The sequence below is a fragment of the Ammodytes marinus genome (assembly GCF_949987685.1).
Source record: "Ammodytes marinus genome assembly, chromosome: 2".
In the NCBI taxonomy this organism is placed as follows: Eukaryota; Metazoa; Chordata; class Actinopteri; order Uranoscopiformes; family Ammodytidae; genus Ammodytes; species Ammodytes marinus.
Window position 1 is genome coordinate 29,059,724 of NC_137231.1, and position 22,166 is coordinate 29,081,889.

The following is a 22,166-nucleotide window of genomic DNA, read 5'->3' on the forward strand; positions in this document are numbered from 1 at the left end:
ATTCAGTATATACAATGCTGAAATTTCCATATGTGGAAATAAGGTTATCTATCCATCCATATTCTGGTGACGATGTGAGCTGATAGTTTGTAAACACGATTTAAAAGTCTCAAGTGTAGAAGTTTCTTAAATTAGAAAAGCAACGCTATATAATTGTCAAATTCCAGAACCTTTCACAATAAACCTGATTTTGGGCATTTCTTGGGCAAAACTTTGAACTTACTCACTTGATCTCCTGCTTAAACTAGTGAACAGTTATGCAATATACAAACTAGTACCAGCAATCAAAAGTTTTAATTTCAAAATAAAAAAGTTCATTTTGAACGGTGAACTACCGTAATTGCAAGGGGGATACATTTGGTTAAGTTGTTTTGGTGAACACTTTTCCCATTTTTTTTCTCTTAATTTGCTAGTTTCTTTCCCTGTACACAAAATACTTCAAACTCATTAACAGATCAAATCCTACGCAATGAGAAAAAGCACATAAGGATTTTCTCACATTACAAGTGTAGTATAAAAGTGAAAATAATCACACACACACACCGGTAAAATGATAAAAGTTTATTGAATCTCTATGCAGCATTCTTTCCACCTCACATGTTAATAAGCTGAAACATGAACCACTTAATATTGAACTGAGCTTCTAAATATCTTTTTTCAGCTTAAATCTACTAAACATAAAAACAGCTGTGATACAGATGCACTGATGAGGTGCTCACTTCAAAACCCAGTCAGGCCAGAGAGCCGTGCTTTTAAAAGTGCCATGATATGTTAACGTTAAGACGCTAATGAAAAACTAAAGATAATCCAGAGAACGGCCTCTAAGTGTTGGATTTTTATGATTTTACTGTTTTGAGACAAAATATTAATCTTCAAACACGAGATGATTTTTAAGCCATTTTCCTTTTTTGTTAATGCCACTCCTACCTAATACAGAACAGAACAGCCACATTGAAGAAGTATTAGACCCATTATAATCAGCTTTGTCAACTTAAAGGAATAGGCCAACATTTTGGAAAATATGTTATTTTCCCCCAAAACATCAATTTCCTCTTCTAAACTCTGCAAGAAAGAGAATAAGGTTCAAACTATTCATTTTTTAAAAGACTTAACAGCAAAATGAACTCTCCTCAGTCTGAACCATCCATCCATATCATGATAAGAGACTAGATTAAGTGTAGCATTCAAAGATTTTGGTTATTATAACTTACGATATTTGTCTTTTCCCGATCTTAAAACTCTGAAAATCAGATTATACATTTTCCTACTACAATGTATGATTGTATGATTTCAGAGAGTAAAAAGCTTAAGACATCACATGCAGTCTCTCCCAAAATATCAACAGTCTCTCCCAAAATATCAACACGTTCAATAATAATATAACACAGTATTTGGTAGAAAGTGAATGTGATATTTGATTTTGGCAGAATGTAATTCACCATCATCTTACATGACATATATACTGATCTGTAGGTAAATTCAATTGAGAAATGTGTCATAATAATGGAGTGCAATTCGGAGCTAAAAAAAAGTCCAGTTTTTCCTTTTTTTACATCTTTTAAAATGTTAAAAATAATTGTCATTTGACTTTTTAAACAAACACCCACCTAGTGGACGTTGTGGAAAGTCAGTTTCTATTCATGAGATGATTCAAGTAGAATTTTTCCAATCAGTAAATCCCCAACCAGCAGCCATTTTGTAGCTTTTTTCAGTTCAAGTTTTTACTATTTATTTTTTTTATTTAAAAAAACACCACCAAAGCTAAACTCAGACATTAGCATTAATGGCTGCAATAGTATTCTCTACAGAGGATGTTAACCTGCATCCAAACAGTGCTCCGTGCTCTCTCGTTTGCTCATTGCTAACTTTTAAAGTAACTAAAAATACTCGCAAAACTCATGAAAAGTCAAAAAAGTGCATTTTGGCAGTGCCAGCTTCCCGTATGAATGCCTTGTGGTGTCCAGTGTCGTGGTGTTTAAATGTTTCATGTTGGCGTGGAGGCGTACTGCTGCAGCAGCAGAGAGTAGCAGGCCGTACACACAGTCTCAGGGAGAATAGACGAAGGCAGAGGGAGCTCGTTGGACACGCAGCTCTCACAGAAAACACCACTGCAGTTCTTACACTGTTTCTAGAGACAGAAAAAAGAGAGAGAAGAAAAAAAGAGTTATAACGAAGTGTGACAGAAAGTTAAAGCCTCTGGAAGCCTGGTCTAAAACAGTAAAAAAAATCAATGTATGACGAAAAGTTGGGTGTCCCAATAAGCTTTAAAAAATTATTGTATTGAAAATAAATGTTCATAAACTTCACCCATACGGAACTGGCGTTCTATCATTGTAATCGCCATTATAATATAATTAATAAGGTTTGTCCTCCCTCAGTCTTCCCTTTTAACAGTCTTCCCTTTAGACAGTGAGACCATAAAACACTCTTTCTGCCTTTTCTCAGGCTAAGTTGAACTGATTTCTACATTTTTTGCACATCTATACTACATAGGAACTCAGAGTTCTATACACCTTCATATTTCCACTAGTGAAGTAGGTTTTCAACTAAATAGTGTGGATTCTAGCACTTTCAACGACCCATGTATATTTTCAGAAACTTTTAAGGCTTGAACTTTATTCTTCTCAGATTCACAAACATAAGGATTTCAAAGGCCTCTTCAAGACCAGTGTGGTACCTTTGTCTTGAGCAGGGAGTCGTCCTGTTCACACATGGTGCACACCGAGGGCTCATTGATCTCCACAAAGGACTCGTCCTGCAGGAAATCAGTCAGTGATGTGGTTGGTTATTAAAGCAATTCATGGGATTTATGAAATATCCAAGTGACACTCGTACTACAAATTACAATACTAGTTGACTGTTATTTCACAACCACAAAGAGATGATTATTTTATTGAGACCTCACCTGTTCATCCTCGTGGTGGGACAAGGACCTTTAAAAGAAAATGGGGACAATTAATTTTTTTTTAAAAATTGTAACGTTAGATTTTTTTAGTAGTAGGCCTGACTGTTTGTAGACATCTGTCAGCAGGTTGAAGTGGCAGGAAGTGATAAATAAAACACTGACGTAGGTCCATAGCAACTGGGAAACTATCCCTATAATGGGCTATAGGTTCACATCCAGGCTTCGAAAGCATTGGCATGATAGCTTGCACCTATTTTAGTACAGTGTTTTATTGAGTAATGTATTTTAATGTGTTTTATGTGTGTGTATGTTGAATGTGAGTGGACCATCTGAGTCCTTAATAAAGATTATTATTATCCTTGACAGCGGGGATTACCGAGAAATAAGGGCCCGTAGAATGCTGTGATTGACCAATCAGAACACAGAATTTATCAGTGTCATGTCATAAAATACAATAGCTCGCCCATCATCCTAAATCAGGCTAGTCTACAAAACTTTAATGCAATTACTTTTCATACCAATCATGAACCACCATCTAGAAAAATATTTTCCAAATACCATTCCCAGGAACAATATATGGTATAATAATTCAACTTATTAGGTCCTCAATATAGTAATATAAACATCACTGATAAGAAAATGTATCTGATAACAGTTGACTCTGGCCAAAGGAAAATTCAGGATATACCTTGATACTATTAATAATTTTTTAATGCCTTTGCCTGTAAGTGTACCGAATGATATGCAATACAAAAACTCTGCACCACTAGTAGATCTATAAACGTACTGTACTTACAAGCTGGAGCTCAGACTGGTTTTGTCCTCCGCTCCGATGAGGAACTGCTCATTCTCCATTTTGCCTGACGGGGATTCTGGTGGACACTGGGGGTAAGAATTCACACATATATTCAGAAGTACAAAGTAGGGCGCTGCGCATGACTGTAATTCGGCACATTTTAAACCACCACATATTTACCTTTGGTAGATTCTCCGGCTGCCTCCACTCCCTGCGTGGCGGTGTGCCGGACTGTCTGCCGTCGATATGGTGCTCACCTCTTCGCTCACGTTCTCTCCTTAACTCAGACTCCAGATTAGAACTAAACACAAGAAATGTGTATAGTAACTTTCACAATAATCATGTTTGTTAGACCTGCAACTGTAATTACTGACAAATGTCATTTTGTGCGAAAATAATAATTATTACGTTTGCGGGAAGGTAAAATGTTACCTTGTCAAAGCAGCAGATTTTGATTTATTACAAAATAACGTCCCCAGGACGCCCACTATATATAAAAACATGTAAGGCCGTTAAGTTTGTCCATTCTGTGCTACTGAAGAAACATGGTGGTGTGGCCCTGCTCATATGTAGATATAAAACGCTCATTCTAAAAAAAGGTAAAAAACTTTTATTTTCAAGCAAATTATACTAGTAAATGGAGTATTATATTCCATTTTACTACGTCGGCTCTGAAAAACGGCAATAAATTCCACACACTGTGCCTTTAAAAAAAAAGAATAAAGCACATTACAAACTATAAGTGAAATTCAGCCTCTTAGATTTTACCTGTGCCTCCTCAGCTGCTCCACCTCTACCTGCAGACTCTCGATCTTGTCTCCAAAGTCCTGTTTGAAGAGTCGGTTTGCGTCTAAAGCCAGGTCCTTCTCTCTCTCTGCCTGTTTGCATCTGGTTTAAGGAGGGGGGGGGGGGGGGTCACATAAACTTACGGTAAAATGAAAACTTTATGAAACGAGACAGAAATGGTTGGAAAGAGATGTCAACTTAAACTTAAAAAAATATACAAAATAAAAAATCAAGTGCTTGAAACTTGGGATGAATTTTGACGAGAACAGGGAAAAGTGAGCCAATAAAGATGCAGCAGGCTTGGTTGGGTTTTATCCTTTTATTAGCCTAATGATCACTACAGTTTTACACCAATGTTATGTTCACGTACAATTCAAAATTAATCAAATTAATTTTGCCCTTTTTGTCGTCTTCCTTTTATCTCGCTCTCTTTCCTGGCCCTCTGTCACCAAATGACAACACATCCGTTACACTGTATATATATATATATTTTCATTTTTTATTTTACTTTATTCTGACAGCCTCCGTAGGTTGAAAATACTCAAGCGCAGTCTCTGGTGGTGGATGGATTCTTTGGAATAACATTTACAGCAAAGTCCAAGACATGTCCGTTACCTTTTTTTTGCCAGAAAGCATTAATGGGTTTAGGTTTTAAGAAATGCCAACCGAACGAAAAGAGTAAAATCAGACGTGGTAATAAACACCTCTGTCGGATAACACAAGGGGGCGCTAGAAGGATGGAGTCAGTCCACACTACTCAAAGCTGATGCTGGAGAGCCACTGGAGAAGGGCGTGGGGAAAATGTTTTTTTTTTTTTATTCAATTGTATTGTTCAACAACAACAGGAGCATTGATTCATACAGAAAAGGAAAAAGAACATCCTAGTTTGGTTATTTCTATATGTAGGCCAGTGGGGGTGGAAGGTTTTTTATGAATGGCGACGCGCAACTACTACTACTGCTGAAGCTGCAACAACTTCCCTGCTGCTGAGTTCAAGTTTCTGGCCTGTTTCACCAAATGTTTCTCACTGATTCAATGAATTTAAAAACAAATAAATAATAATGAATTAAAAATAAAAATGTATGACAATGAAAGTGGAGAGAGAGAAAACACACACGGGACATTTAGAGGTTTTTGTTGGTAAGTGACGACTGTAAAGACAAAACTGTCTCCTGTAAGAATGATTTAAACAATATTTTATTATCTGAAAAATATAAAAGGTGGAGTCAGCGACTGGAGAACGCTTGTTGTCAATTTTCTTCACAATCAGCGACCTGTCTGGACTGTGTTGTGAAAAAAATTCCAGTGTTAATACACAGCCTAGGCTCTGTAAACGGGCATGTTGCTAGCTACGATGGACCACCCTTGTTTACATACCAGTTTAAAGAGCCTAGGCTGTGTATTAACTCCAGATTTTACAGTGCGCACACAGAGTGGACAGGTAGCGGATCGTGAGGAGATATTCACTGATTTTGACAAAAAAAAGTGATTTGGACAACAAGCATTCTCCAGAATCACTGACTCCACCTTTACATATCTGAACCATCAGTGGTGGCTGTGCAGAGCCTCACTCACCTGCTCTCCATCTGTTTGACGGTCCCCGACATCTGGTTGATTTTCTCCTCCAGACGAGAGATGGATTCAGTCTTCTGTTTGGAGCTGGCGTCTGAGCTCTGAGGACAGTTTGACAGAAATATTAATTTAAACTCATTCTTACTGTGTTCACCATATCTTTTATTTTAATAAAAATAATAAAAAAAAGTTGGCATTTTGATGCATTATTGGACAGTTTGGAGAGACAGAGATGAAATGGGGCAGAGAGGGGAATGCCATGCAGAGAACGACCACGGGCTGGATTCTAAGCCAGGTCTGCTGTGAATAGGACTGATCCTCTATTGGGGGGAGGAAGGGCTCTAACCACTACACCAGAGCGCCCCTGTGTTCACCATATCTAATGTGTCCACAGTGCTGTCATATAAAACACTGTCTGTATTTAACCTATCATCTCAACAGATTTTGTACACAGTTTGACACATTAAACATGTCAAACACAGGAAAGCGTTTATTAGGGAGGAAGCAAAGGGGCAAAGGGCTGCTTAAGACCGTACATTCACAAATAAACAATTGAAATGAGAAGATGATGATATTTTAAAAGTTACGTTCTGTTTAACTAATTTAATTCTTTAAGGTTTTCTACAGTTTTAGCTAGACAGGGTTTGTGTGTGTGTGTGTGTGTGTGTGTGTGTGTGGGTGGGGTTGTATGTTTTTTTTTTTTTTTTTTACGTATTTTTGCTACTGTATGTCTGAATTTCCTTCGGGATGAATAAAGTATTGACTAACTTCAACTAAACCCAGATTTAAAGGTGCAGTGCGTGGATCAGAGCTGCATAACAACCTGTGACTTGTGGCTGAGCTGTTGGTTGAGGGAGCGCAGGTCTTCCAGCTGCTGTCGGAGCTCCACCAGCGCGTCCTGCTTCTCACACACGTCCTTCTCCAGCATCTTCATGGACAGCTCCATCTCCTGCTTCATCCCTATCTGAACCTCCAGCTCCTTCTCCACGTCCTACACAGCACACACAGACACAGACAGAGACACAGACACAGACACACACACACACACACACACAAGTTAACTAGCTACTTTGACCACCAGGAAATATGAATATAAAAGACGATTCGATTCAATCTTAAAATTATTTAAGTTTTCTCCTCCTAATGACAAGTTGATTTGTGGTTATAGAAAAAAAATTAAAAAATAAGTCCAAAACGCACCAATCGCAGCAGAGTTTCCTCTTTGAGCTGCTTGCGTGTTTCACCCAACGCTTGTCCATCTGATGCCGAGTCGCTTCTTGATGCCTGAAAATAATAACACATTGAAACAAGACTTTTTTAAACTTTCTTTGCAAATGTAAATTGTATCAGAAAAGTTATTTCTCACAATATGAAGAATGTACGATGAATCATAAAAAACTAATTAAACGTTTTTTGTTGATTAAAGGTGAAGTGAGCGGTTTATTTGTGTTAATATAAGTGTTAAATCGCTCTATTCATACAGTGTTCACTTACATAATGTGCGCGTTTCATAAAGCCGATCTCTCAGTCAGCTGCTTTGCATGTAATCGGCAAATAAACGTATTGGAGTATCCCAAAATTGTTATGCAATCAGAAGAGAGAACGCTACAAACCAACACTCGTCTCACTCATATATAGTATATAAACTCCATAGTCTCACTGCCGGTGCACGCCAGAGCAACAGATGGGTGAATGTGTATGCGCCTACAACCTGCGGAGCAGGTAAAAATCCTTCCCAATGTCTGTTTTGATGGTTTTTATCATGTTTTATCACACTTATGGATCTGAGATGATGCTAGATAACTCGCTGCTTGAAGACCGCAGTGCATTAATGTAGTGACGTAGGGACGAGCGAGGGGACTGCTAACTGCAGTAACTGACAGGAAGTTAGCTAAAAGAACCATTCCACTTACAGCACCTTTAACCTACTGTATGTGATTCACTTCAGTTTTAACTAGAACCACTCCCTGGCGGTTTGATTCGAGGCATACAATTGCCGAATGATGAAAGTAAAGTGCTGGTAGGCAAAGCTTTAAAGAAGGTAAAGCTCCTAAGAAGCTACAATATGGTACAAGGTTACTGCAACCTGACAATATGTAAGTTTGCAGTAACGTTTGATGTCCACTATCTATCCAGTTCATCTTTTTGAGTCGACGTTTGTGCAAAACTTTGAAGAAAATTCCTCAAGGCGTTCTCGAGATATTGCCGTCGCAGAAGCATAAAAAAGATTAACAAAACTATTAAATGAAATGGATGATGTGTTCACCTTCCTAGACTCCAGTTGATACGAGCTCTCCTCCTTGACTTTCTCCACGTCCTCCTGCAGAGTGATGATCCTGTTGTTTGCTACTGCCAGCTGTGGACACAAAACACTTTATTTAACTGACAACACTGGCCCCCGTGCACTGAGGCAACATTTCTAAAAAGGTGCTACAAGGAACTTTCGGTTTGTTTTAATTCTTGTACCCCCTTTGGACGAAAGCAGTAGTGTTTTTACAACCCCCAGCTGTTGTTCCTGGTTGAGCGTATACCCATGACAAAGGCATTAAGAAAAACTATATAAAAATTAGGATTCTTTGCACTGATGGTCTCGTTTGCTGTTACATGTCATTTATGATCATCAGAGGAAAGAAAGGGACTGTTTCAGAAATATTTTAAAGTTCCTCGTAGCACCTTAAGGAAAGTATTTTTTGCCGAAATCAAATCCTCAGCCTCTGACTCTCACCTCTTCAGTGAGCTTGGTGTTGGACTTTTCCAGAGCGTCCACTTTGGCCTGCAGGTTATTAACTGACGCGCTGTTAAACACATAGAGAAATATGGAGATAAGACAGCAGTTTAACAATGAGGGAGGTGAACAAGATGTAGAGACTAGGCATGGGCCGATAACCGGTTTCAAAGTATACAGTTTTAAGTAGGGGTGGTGAAAACCTAACTACTTAGATTCTGAATTGATTCATAGGCCTACTATGATTTTGTTGGGGGTTCATACTTTATAGGTATGGTGGGATTCCAAAGATTCACACCCCTAGTTCTAAGGTATTATCCCCCTCCCCCCGCCCACAGGATGTTCACAGACACGTTTATTACTGTTCAGACTATTCCTGCATCATTACTTTGACTAAAAGAGAAATGTGTTCATTTATTTATTGTGTTAAGTTACCATACAAGTTTATTAACGTTCAGAATATTATATATTTTGTTTAACAGTAAATAGATTGTGATAAAAACCCAGACATTTCCAAATAACACAGTTGAGAGGTTCAATCGCAATACTGTGACACCGTGGTATTTTAGTTTAAGGTTATCATTCCGGCCCATGCCTAGGAGTGACGCTTGCACTATTTAAAAAACCTTAAATGTCTGTTCAGCTCCTCCACATAATTCTTCTGATCGAGAATGGCTGTGATCTGACCGTCGCTGAAGAAGCAGAAAGACAGAGGGACGAATGAGACAACACACGGACACAAGAAGACATAGTAGCGTTCAGATATCAACAACATGTAGTTAGCTGTGGGTCTGTATTAAAACGTATAGCACGGTCAGGCTGAATACTCTTTTCTGATTGGCTGGCAGGCGTGCGTTGTAAATATGTAATGCACATGTAGCTCAAAACTCAAAATTACTCAGTTAATCACATAACCATATCAACCATAAAGAGCACAGGTGTCAGAACTTAATAGGCCTTATTTGGTGGAGTCAGCGATTCTGGAGAATGCTTGTTGTAAAAATCCCTTTCTGTTTACATACCAGTTTACAGAGCCTAGGCTGTGCATTGACACTGGATTTTTTTCTCCCAGCAGTACACACAGGACGGACAGGTAGCGGATTGTAAAGAGATATTCTCTTACAAAAAGGGATTTTGACAACATCTGTTCTCCAGAATCGTTTATTCCACCTTTAACACGGACTACAGCAATTGCAACAGTCAATATTGCAACCTGTTAAAGAATTTGTCTTGTATTTTTCACTATTATAATGAGAGAAAGGTTTTTCTGAGTATGTAACATCCAAATTGGAAATACAAATATGTTCTCAAAATGTATACAATTTGTATTTTTTAGCATTTTGCTGAGCCCAGGTGCATTTTAGTTGACAAAACACGGGAGTTAGATTTACAATAAAAAGCAGGTTTACATTCAAACAAGAGAAAGAAGCACGTAGCACATTCATTTTTAAGTCTCCACTCAAAATGTAAAAAACAACAACAAAGTAAACAGAGAAACTTACACACTTTGGCTTACAACTAAAACTTAAATCAAGCATGTCTGTTACTTAACATATTTAACAAACAATTGGTGACCAGATTATTGGTGTATTGACGGAAACAAGATGTGTCACTTAATAAATAGGATTAAGATAGGTTAATAAAAAGTCTTAACATCACAACAAAACGACATCCATGATAGAAAGAACAGCCTAACTACAAAACTATAAAATAAAAACTCTATGGTTACGGATAAGTAAGGCAGCACTCACCCCTCTGCACTCTTGCTACTGTGTCCACCATCTTTGAGGTACATTGAAAAATCAATCACCCCGACCTGTGGAAGTCATTCAACAAGAAACAGAAAATCAATGAAAATAGAAAAACACACCGCAGCACATATGTAAAAGAGAAAAAGATTCCTTATTAATGTGGACAGTTCAGAATGTGCAGAGTGTTCTAATGACTTGCATTTTAATACCAAACATTAAGTCAGGGCTTTGGATGCATTCAGGTTCTATAAATATTCAAGCAGCCACTACATCCTCACATTAATACTAGCTATGCAACCGGAGAGGTTTCACTTCAGTGTACTTAGAATAACACTTGTTTACTGAGCCCATGACTGAACTGGCAACCTGCCGCTCCTCCCAGTCATTCTGGACTCCTTCCCAAAATTGACAACTAATAAAACTAGGTTTAGGAGAGGCCACTGACTGTCTATTGATGCACTTACTGCAAGAAAACTATGACGGTAAAATCAAGTGTTTTAGAAATACACTTAAACGTAGACAACAATTTAAAGAACTTAGCTCTAAATGTTTCACACTCTCCCACTTGATTTAAAGGTCATATATTATGCAAATTTTCAGTTTAAAAATTTGAATTTGTGTTTCTAAAATAAACTTATTCCATGGTCTAGTGTCCAAAAGACCCTTTATATTTCTCACAGTGCCATTGCTGAATCTCCTCTTTTCAGCCTCTGTCTGAAACGCTCCGTTTAAGAGCCTGTGTCTCTTTAAGCCCCGTCTGCTCTGATTGGCCCTGAATCCAACTGCTGGTTTGAATCTAATTGCAAGTTAGACTCTGCGATATCTTGTCATGTGCTTATCACAGGTGACCTTTAATGTGATTTAACTCATGTTTACAGTCCGCTGCGGAGGTATTTGATTACAGCATGTCAGATTGTATCAGCAAACATCATGCAGTAAATTTTAAAAGTACTTGACAAAAAATATAAAAAATTGCACGTCACAACCAAGAAGTCTGACTCTTTCTCCCTAACTTTCAGCAGCCTCAAATTAAATTAAAATTAAGTTATTTATTTTTTTAAATTTGATTTTCTATTCGTATTTATTTCTTCATTTATTGTTGGTTTCTAGTATAAATGATACTTATTTTCTATATTTCTTTTTGTCTTTGTTATATATCTGTTTTGTCAAGTTTGCTATGTATTTGTTTAACTTTAAAAATGCCAATGAAAAAATAAAATAAGAAATCATAATTCAATGAAATGAATGCTGGTGGAAGTGAGAGTGTAATCCTATGTACCTGAGAGTCCAGATCCTCTCCCTTCATACACAGATTTGCATCGATGACGTTCAGTCCGACCAGCAGCCCCGCGATAACCGCTCCCTCCTCCTCCATCATCAGCGCATTCGCCTCGTAGAATTCACTAAAGAGACAAAACCAGCGTTATAGTCACTGTCACTGACAAAAGGCTTGCTTAAAGGTGCAGTGTGTAATAAAGCTGTGTCTTGGGGTCATCTAGTGGTGAAAAATCCAGTTTGCAACGCTCTGTGCCTACCCCGTCTGTATTGAGAATTTACAGAAGCTACGGTGGCCTTCAAGGACAAAAAGCTAGTGAGTAAAGTTGGCATTCTACCAAGTCTGTTCTGAAAAACGTCAATTCCCTTTAAACATGACTAAACATTTAGAAAAGGGGATTTTATCATGACACAACAATGCCAAATGTTTCATTCTTGGGCCTGGACACTGTGACATCCCAACACACCCGAGCAGGTCCTTTCTGTTGATGATGGTCTTCATGTAGTCAGAGAGTTTCTTCTGCATCAGGGCCAGTCGTAACCAGGCGCGCCCTCTTCCTAGAGGAGTTCTGGGAATTAAACACAGGAGATTTAGACTCAGATACTGTACATTTAAAGTTCAACAAATAAAAAAAAAACAATAATCTTTACTAATCAAGGACCACATTTTAAACGCACAATATGTTATATTCTGCCGCTAGGGGGGCTTACGTACAATAGCCAAAGATTGAGTTTGATGACGTCATGGATCATGGGAAACAGCTTATTTATATTGTCAACAAATCAAGTTATGTATCTTTTTTCATATTTACCATTTAAAAATGTAAAAACAAAGTTTATAAAAAATATGACTGATATGAGGGGAACTTTGTCTGCGTTCTTTACAAAAATAATAATACGTTTCAAGCAGATTGATAAGATCCTGAGGGACCTATGAAAAACAAATACATTAAATAGATTGTAAAAAGGGGTAGCTGTTATAAGTAATGCTTCAACCAACCTACACCTTTTCGGTCAGTATTGAGTATAAACAACAACACTGTATGAATAAAGATGACACCTAATTTTATATTTTTATTTTTAGTAATTATGTTATGTAGGGGTGTCGCTGTACAATGGCTGACCCTGCACTGTGACCCCCTCAGAAGTGTAAACTTAAGAGGGGATACGCTAAAAGACAAATGCAATGTGCCCTGTGTACAATTGACTAATTTACTTACTCACTTATTTATGTTGTGTAATGTGTATCTACTGTATATGATCAAACTAAACTAAACTAAACTTTAGTGACTGGACTGACTTGAGGCCGGGCAGGTCTTTTACACTGGCGGTGATCTCTCCGGCCTCGGGCGTTAACTTCTCCACCAGCTCCAGAGCGCCCCAGAACGACTTGTTCTGCCCCAGGAAGGTCTTCTTGGCTGAAGACAGACAGACAGACAGACAGACAGACAGACAGACAGACAGACAGACAGACAGACAGACAGACAGACAGACAGACAGACAGACAGACAGACAGACAGACAGACAGACAGACAGACAGAGAGTGATTTGATAGTACACTTTTATATAAGCTCCATCTCAAATTCCAAATTGAGATGTGACTTGTGTGGTACATACTTTTCAAGCCGTGTTTGAGACAGTGCTCCATCACCACAAAGAACTGCTGGAGAGGCGCGTAGTCCGAGTCCAGCGTGCGGCCCAGGTTTAGGGCCGACTCGATCAGGCCCTTGATGCTCAGTTTGGCCATGTTCATCAAGTTAAGCCTCTCGATTGCAATGGGGTCCTTTGGGTCTAAAAGACATGGGGAAAAATATTCTTAAAGACCTCTGTGTATTGACACAAACAGTGGGGATGACGCATGAGGTAAACAGCTGACAGGGAAGAAATACATTTTTAGTTGGTTCTATTTTTCCTTCAATACTGGAAGACATTTTCCAGGAAGCAAAATGAACGTAGTTTTTAACCGAAATAAAATAAGATGATAAAACCGACCTGTTTGTTAGAAAGTTGGAAAAGAAGAAAAACTTATCTTTTATATGCAAATTTGAAAAACCTAAAGACAGCACATCCTTGTATAAACTGGGGTAGCTACAGTAGGCCCCCTTTGTTTACATGACAGTTAACAGAGCCAAGACTGTATATTCAAATCAGATGTTTCCCCCCCAGTGCACACACAGTAAGGACATTACAAGTGGATTGTGAGGAGATATATTCACTGAGTTTGACAAAAAGTGATTTTGACAAATGAAATATTGTGAATTCCAGATAATCAACACAATTATCTAACTCAAGACACATAAGAGATGTTATATCTGACAGTAGCACAATTAAATAAATGTTCCCTTCCTTGTCTGATAATGCCTCTCTGTAGAATCAAAAAGCTGCAGGTTGAAATGCTGCATTGTTGAATTTGGCTGGAAAAAAATGTCTAAACTGCCCCCTCCCTTCTCCCAGGAATAACCCCGGTCCCACCACCGTGTCTGCTGTGTGCTGGGAGAAGGCGTGGCAAGGAATTAGGAAGTAAGTCGGCAGATTCAGTCTGTTCCCCATCAAGTTATCAAGCAGAAAAACTACATTTCATACAGCAGTTATTTGAGGCATGAGATTAAAATAGAAAGATTTAGTCACGTCCCAAATGAATCAATGAATATATAAACAAGGCGTTTAAAAGCAGCACGAAAGCAGTTTAGCACAAGTAGTCCCATGATTATTGCACCTTAATAAAGATTCTCAATACAAGGTGGGACAGTGTTTGATTGTGTTTAGTTTGGTGATAGCTCTCGCCTCTCGGTAAACCCTATTTGAATTAGCTTATAAGTTAGTTTGCTGAAGGGCTAATACATTCTCACTGCAAAACAACCGTCACTTCCTGGTTCCTTAGCTTATTTACTAGCATTCGCAATAGCATTATTAGCATCATTTCTGCTGTATAGCTCAGATAAATCCATCATGACACAGCTCAAACTGTGGACACATCAGCACCGTTCACTAGATCAAATCGCAAAAGGTTCCCCCTGGACGCTACACCTTACCACGCCCTCACAGACAGACAGAGAGAGAGATAATATTTACTTTATTTTACTATTATTTATTCACTTTAATTTAAATTACCATTATTGAATTGTATTTGTAAGTCGTTGCCTGTAAAAATTCAAGTGTGCTGTTTTATATACTACATTGTTTGCATGATCTTATATATATCATATTGTACATTTGTGCTCAGCATATCGTTATGTTTAGTCCTACATATTGTTCTGATTGTTTCTCTTTTGTTATATTATTATACTATTTACGGCAATAGTCATAATGCCAATAAAGCTAGTTGAATTGCATTAAATTGAGATAGAGAGAGAGAGAGACATACAGAGAGAGAGAGAGAGAGAGAGACAGACAGACACAGACAGAAAGAGACAGACAGACAGAAAGAGAGAGAGAGAGAGAGAGAGAGAGAGAGGGAGGGAGACAGTGAAACAGAGAGAGAGAGAGAAAGACAGACAGAGAGAGAGAGACAGAGAAACAGAGAGAAAGAGAGAGAGAGAGAGAGAGAGAGAGAGAGAGAGAGAGAGAGAATATCACACCATGGGCCCTCCTCGTACTCAAAACGCCGGAGCTGAAAATCTAAAATCCTAAAACTGTCCCCCGTTGTACCTTCATGTGCGGGCTCTGGGTCGGGGGTGAGGGAGATGTCGTTGAGCTCGCGCAGACACAGCCACTCGCCGTCGACAGACACGCGGAAGTTACAGAGATAAATGGTCTCGCGGGCGGCCTGCGTGATCTTGTCCGTGGTGGGAGTCGGGGTCTCGCTCTGGGGCGTTAGATCAGACATGATGACGATGACTCAGCAAAAGCTTAAACCACACCAGCCAGAATGGGGAGGTTGGGGACAGGGTGGGGGGGGGGGGGGGGAGAGAAAAAGGTGCACAAGCTTTTGTTTCCGGGAACCAGCGAAAAGGCACAGGGCAGTTGGCAGACTCCCCCCCACACCACACAAAAAGAATATTACAATCGTATGGATCGAAAGTGCATCAAAACAAAGCAGATACAAGGCCTAGACGGTGGGGGGTGTGTAGGCCTTTAGCAGGTGTTCATAAAAAGGCTGCTGCTTATTCTATTTCTTCTTCTCTCCTCTTTATTCCTGCTGCATCCTCCCGTTCCTCCTGGCTACAGCTGAGAGAGAGAGAGAGAGTGTTGAGGAAAAATACCCAAGCACCACCACACCACCTCCTCCTTCCCTCCTCCTTTGAAAAGCCCTTGTTATCCCTTTTAGTGCAGCCCGGGTAGAGGGGGTAGAGACAGACAGAGGGTGGATTTTTAAAATGCAAGAGAGCAGCACCGTGCTCAAGAAGAAGAAGAAGAAAAATATATATAAATCCCAGCCTCGCTCCAGTCGGTCTTGCTTGCTGTGAATGGCCTGTCTGCCTGTCTGCCTGTCTGCCTGTCTGCCTGCCTGACTGCCTGTGCACCGCAGTGAATGCACTGAGTGACTGAATGACTGGATAGATGGGGATGGGTGGGTGTCGACCAAGATGGCTGCCACTGGTGCTGGCTACAGCAACACATTAGTCACGTGAGCAGATGGTGCATGCGTAAAAAAAAAAAAAAGAAAGGAGGAGAGAGAGGAGAGGGGAGGGAGAGAGAGGAGAGGGGATGGAGGGAGGGAGGGAGGGAGGAGGAGGAGGGGTCCCCGGAGTGACACAGCCAATGCTAATGATGCAGCAGAGGACTTGTCTGTGTCTCGAGCCTCTACAGTGTGTCCTGAACTGAAACACAGGCCTGTTATTTGATTAATGAGCAACAACAACGAGGGTTATGATGAGGGTTACAAGGCCTAAGTTCCTATGTGGTAATGGTTATTATGTTGTTTTAATTCTTATATGGGAAAAGCATCGTTTTAAAATCAGATTTGTAAGTTTTCTACAGGCACATAATTAAAAAAACACATTTAATATTGTTGAGAAGATGATATTTAGGGGGCTACAATAGGTGCTTTTAGAGGAAGAAAAAAATACACAAAACAGCTAGAGTTGGACCTTTTAATCAGTTGGTCAATTAATGGCATTTTGAGATAATTGGCAACATCCGATATCTATGCTTAGGACAAGGCTAATTAAAAAATAATAATAATAATGTCTGACGAATTGTCAGTGTGGCTGTGGAGCAATGTTAGAATATTTAAATGTTTTATTCCAAAAGTTAACCCTTTATTTTATTTTAATTATTTATATATGGCTGGACAGAAGTCCCGTATAGCAATATTTTACACAATCAAGTCTACATTTATTTAAGAAATGTTAACTTAAGTTGAATTTTGTTTCTATTTTTTTTTATATTAAATATAAAAAATCATAATAACAAATTTATATTGGTATTATATACACACAATTTAAACAAAGCAACTTACATTGCAACATTTGTAAATGTGGTCAAAATCAGTGACCAAGCAACTATCCATTCACTATCCATTTCACTCAGCTACAGATTTATTATAGAATTTAAGTAGTTATGTGTTGACTGCTGGATAGCTGCTTAATAACCAGGAAAAGTCTATATATATATGCTGTTAGGCCTATCTATCTATCTATCTATCTATCTATCTATCTATCTATCTATCTATCTATCTATCTATCTATCTATCTTTGCTACAGTCTTGATTTATTTTCTGTTCAATTAAAGCAGCAAACAACTGTAATAACTCCATGCTTTAGTTAATTGATGTGAACTGTGGTTGACATTGATAATATAACAATATAATATATAATCAAACTACGACCAATCCACCGTTTACAACAGAAACCAGACGCGATTGCAAATTCATGACTCCAGTCTGTCAAAACAGCACATGACAAGAAATCCACAGGAATTCTCACGAGTTGTTGATATTTGTCATGTCACCTATTAAAATGACCAACGTTTAGGTGTTCTTTCAAACATACTGGATAGCAATTTGATGATGACAATAAACTAACAAGATAGTTAATGTTATGTTTAACCTTCCTAACGTCAGTAAAGTGAGCTGTTGACATTTTTTCCAGATTTTTTCATAAGGAAGTTGTTTCAGAAGTTAGCTAACAACAATAACAAGCTAACGACGCTAGCATATGATGCCGTGGGTGCTCTAAGTAAAAACAGTTATGAATGAGGATCATATTTAGGTAGTTGTGACTTTAATACAGTTGGTTAACACTTACTTCGTCGCTTGGACTCGATTCTTTCGATCTTGAAGTCATATTGTCGGAGTGGAGTGGGTGACAGTGAGCCAGCTTTCCCAAATCTCAAGTTGGACGAGTTTAAAGCCTCCTTGAAGTAAATCACCGAGGTAGGAGAGAGAGTGTCATCGTGTCCGTTTTCATCCGAAGAATTTCGTCTCTCTGAACTTTGTGACACCGACGCCGCAGGATCAAACCCCGGCTCCGCCATCCTCCAACCGCCAACCCTCCAACCTCCTCTCTCCTGTCAAACCAACTGCTCACTTCATGTGACAACGGTCAGCTAAGCTAGGTGCGGCTAGCAGCTAATGCCAAGAGACACAAAAATCGATAGCCCGATCAGTTTTAACGTCAAAATCCCTCCTGTAATCACTCAGCCTTTCGTTACGTCCTCCGCAGCGTCCTCTTGATCCGGAAATAGTTAGTCATTAGCATTTTTGTTGGTCAAATCTGTGGCTAATTCTAATTCCGCGAGAGTTAGCGCGTAGTTTCCAGCGGTACAGCAAATCAGCAAATCAGTTCACATGACCAGAGAGAGTGCAAGTGAAGGTAGATGGGTTCTAAGCAGTAGCTCTACGATTGAGGCCCAACCAAAAAAACAGAGCCCCCTGGAATAGAGCTCCCATGATTCATTGCGGTTACCGGCGCTCCTGTGCCTCTCCTCTGTCAAAGAGTCTCTGGTTCCCTTTACGGCCTACTACATCATAGATAGTAAATAATAGGCCTACATTCAGAAATAGCGCTGCTTGCTGGATACTGATCAAACATTTACGAAAAAACAATACTTTTGGACAACTTGTAGCTAATTAGATTTCTGAATTATATTATTAAAAGCAATAGATGATAAGCAATAGATAGATAGGGCTATTTTAGAGATGCAGTAGCAAATGTTCCTCAACAAATAACATTGTTGTCAAGCCGTGTTGGTGTCTATTCGGTGCTTGCATTTTCTGCCTGTTGAAATCTATCTATGGTTGACATGTACAGTTCATTGGGGGACGAAAGAAGAACACCACTGTTACATTTACAGAGCCTGCAGTTACAAAACCTATTTCCTCTCATAATAATCAATATACATTTATTTTGAGGCACCTAGAACCAATTATGTTTCTAAACAAAACTGTGGGCCCTGCTGCTGTAAACAAAAACAGTGAAACAGTAGGCTAACTTTTCAGAATGCTTTCTTCAAACAGTGATCGAGGGAAAGTTTGTTTAGAATATATCTGAGAAAATGTTCACTTCTCTGACACACCCAAACTGACATAGTGCACCTTTAATTATTTTTACCTTTAGTTTTTGTTTCCTACAGATACCTGTAGTTAAAATTGTCCCTGAATTAAAAGTGCAATATTTCACTCTGAAAGATAACCGGACACCACCATCTGCTGGTGACATCATAATTTACCATGTGACCGAGGTGAAACTGAAAGTAGATTTTGACATTGTTGACGGGTGCTGAGACTCCATAGGGAGTGACACCTCTGCTGGAAAACACACATTTGGAATATATTTAGTAGAAAAAAGAGACTGTAACTGGGTGAGTCCTGATACTGAAAGATACATTCAATATCAAATGGCTGAGAAAGTTGCTCTTAAGGAAAGTTTCCTGGACTGCCCGGTGTGTCTAGAGACGTTCAGAGATCCTGTGTCTCTAATCTGCGGCCACAGCTTCTGTTCAAGCTGCCTGCAAATATCCTGGAAAAAAGCTGAAAACAAAATCTGTCCCATTTGTAGAAGGAAATCCTCGAAGGATCATCCATTAGTGAGCTTTGCACTAAAGGATCTGGCAGACTCTGTTGCTGGGAGGCTGAACATTGGCTCATCTGAGAGTGCAAAGGGAGAGGAGAATGTGGAGGTGGTGTGTAGTAAACATCCAGAAGTGCCTACACTGTTCTGTGAGGACGAGCAGAGAGCTGTGTGTCCTGTCTGTGAGTTTTCTCTCCACCAGAGTCACAAGGTGGTTCCTGTAGAACAAGCAGTCAGTGGCCTGAAGGACCAGCTGAAATCTGACTTAAAGTCTCTACAGGACAAGAGGGACAAATACAAACAAGTGAAGAAATCCTACAATGAAGTGGTTGAACACTCCAAGAAGCAGCTGTTGTCCACAGAGAGGCAGATCAGAGCAGAGTTCAACAAGCTCCAGCAGTTCCTGAAAGAGGAAGAGGAGTCCAGACTGGCAGCTCTGAGGGAGGAAGAGGAGCAGAAGGGGAAGACTCTCTGCAGAGAGATGAAGATGATTGAGGAGCAGATCTCCTCTCTGTCAGACAGTATCTCTGCTGTTGAAGAAGAGCTGCAGAAACACAACGTGCCATTCCTCAGCAGTTATAAAGCCACTCAGACCAGAGCCAGAGTCCAGAGCTCAGTGTCAGATCCACAGTTGGTCTCTGGAGTTCTGATAGATGTGGCCAAACACCTGGGCAACCTGTCCTTCAGGGTCTGGGAGAAGATGAAGGAGAAGGTCCACTTCAGTCCCGTTATTCTGGACCCAAATACTGCAGCCCGCTCTCTCTATCTGTCTGATGATCTGACCAGTGTGAGACGTGGAGACACAAAGCAGCAGCTTCCTGACAATCCAGAGAGACACACTAAGTATGCCACTGTTCTTGGCTCTGAGGGCTTCAGCTCAGGGAAACACAGCTGGGAGGTGGAGGTGGGAGACCATCGTAGCTGGAATATAGGTTTGGCTAAAGAGTCAGTTGACAGGAAGGGGGAGAGATTTGTCTCGCCAAAATATGGGATCTGGTGTTTATGGCATCGTGATGGAAGATACAATAATGGAGCTGGTAAGACCGTCACAGCGAAGAAGAGTCTCCAGAGGATCAGAGTCCAGCTGGACTATGACAGAGGGGAGGTGTCCTTCTACCACCCTGAAGACATGACTCACATCTGCACTCACAGAGACACTTTCACTGAGAAACTCTTCCCATTTTTCGGTATTGGAAGGGTTGGTGCTGAAACTGTTGATATCAAAATCTGTCAAGCTGATTCTTGTTAGTGATGTGCAGGAATTTAAAGCGAGACACTGCAGGTGAATAGGGTGAAAAATGAACCTAGATGCCAGTTGATTAGGAACATTAAAACAATTATCATTAGTATAAGCATTTTTGTTCAGAAATGTTTGAATAAATATGCAAATTTGGCAATATCTAACTGATTAATTGTTTTTAAATTTGCATCTAAAAATCATAAACCTAGATAAAGCCAGAGTTGTAATCGTAATTTCATGTTTACAACTTAGTGTCCAAAGCTTTAAAGTAATTAACAGAATTTTCCTTATGTTTTAAGTACAAAATGTATCACACATCCGACAGTTAACAGCAAATGAACAAATCATCCTGTAATAACCTTTAGAATTATGGAAAGTACTTTAGAGGTTGAGTATAAATAACTAATGATGAGCTAATGGTTGTATAGGAGAAATGTGCTGACGCGAACAGACAAGGTTTATTAAAACATATCAATCTGAATATACATTTTGGACATTTTAATTATATTAGTATGAAAGAATGCATGTTACTGAAAAAAAGTAGCCCAAAATCTCAAAATTGACCAGTGCTTGAAAACACTATGTATTTTGCCTGATGTGTCTTGCCAAAATGTTTGTTCCATGATTGTTGGAGGTTTAAAAATCTCTAAACTCTACATCACAATATACACCTAAACCTTCATTCTAGATCTACTAGTCTGTTGTTGAACAGGTTAATTCTTTATCTCTCATTATAATCAGAGATTACATCAGTTTTAGTTTGTCGAATTTCTGGATTTTCTTATGATTTATTTCAGTTTAAATCATGTTTTAATTTCGGTTTTTACACATCACACTCAGATAATCAGTGGTAATGTGTTTAAAAACACATTCTGGCTTTGCTTGATTTATATTTCTTTTTGAGCTGGTGTCGAGGGTGTTAGAAATATTTTTTTTATTAACAGACATAATTGTCTGAAATTAATTATGCAAATAGTTTTCATCTACGTTAACCGTTTTCATCCAACCCACTGTACAGACATGTATCATTGTTTTATTAAGAAATTTGACTTTGAAAGATTTTAAGCCATGAAAGTTTAAGTTATGTTTATTTTAGCCAAAATGTATTAAAGGTGGTAACTGCTGCTTCTCTAATTTGTTAAGTTTTTTATTGAGTTCAACATA

The 22,166-nt window shown here is 39.1% G+C and overlaps 2 protein-coding genes across 2 annotated transcripts; one reads left to right on the forward strand and one right to left on the reverse strand.

Moving 5' to 3' along the window:
* Nucleotides 1-597: 597 nt before the first annotated feature.
* On the reverse strand, nt 598-18,512 carry rufy3 (RUN and FYVE domain containing 3). The gene is made up of 18 exons (XM_080042916.1): nt 17,999-18,512; nt 13,428-13,601; nt 13,111-13,228; nt 12,278-12,379; nt 11,815-11,938; nt 10,536-10,600; nt 9,411-9,476; nt 8,785-8,854; nt 8,326-8,415; nt 7,260-7,343; nt 6,883-7,050; nt 6,063-6,160; nt 4,470-4,589; nt 3,882-4,002; nt 3,702-3,787; nt 2,906-2,933; nt 2,678-2,755; nt 598-2,128 (listed from the first exon to the last, which is right to left on the reverse strand). The coding sequence occupies exons 1-18, from the start codon at nt 18,225-18,227 to the stop codon at nt 1,985-1,987; spliced, it is 1,965 nt and encodes a 654-aa protein (XP_079899042.1). The 5' UTR covers nt 18,228-18,512; the 3' UTR covers nt 598-1,984.
* Nucleotides 18,513-19,557: 1,045 nt separating this feature from the next.
* On the forward strand, nt 19,558-21,913 carry LOC307260496 (nuclear factor 7, brain-like). Its single transcript, XM_080040753.1, has one exon. It carries the CDS (start codon nt 19,590-19,592, stop codon nt 21,009-21,011), a length of 1,422 nt encoding a protein of 473 aa, XP_079896879.1. The 5' UTR covers nt 19,558-19,589; the 3' UTR covers nt 21,012-21,913.
* The last annotated feature ends 253 nt before the right edge of the window (nt 21,914-22,166 follow it).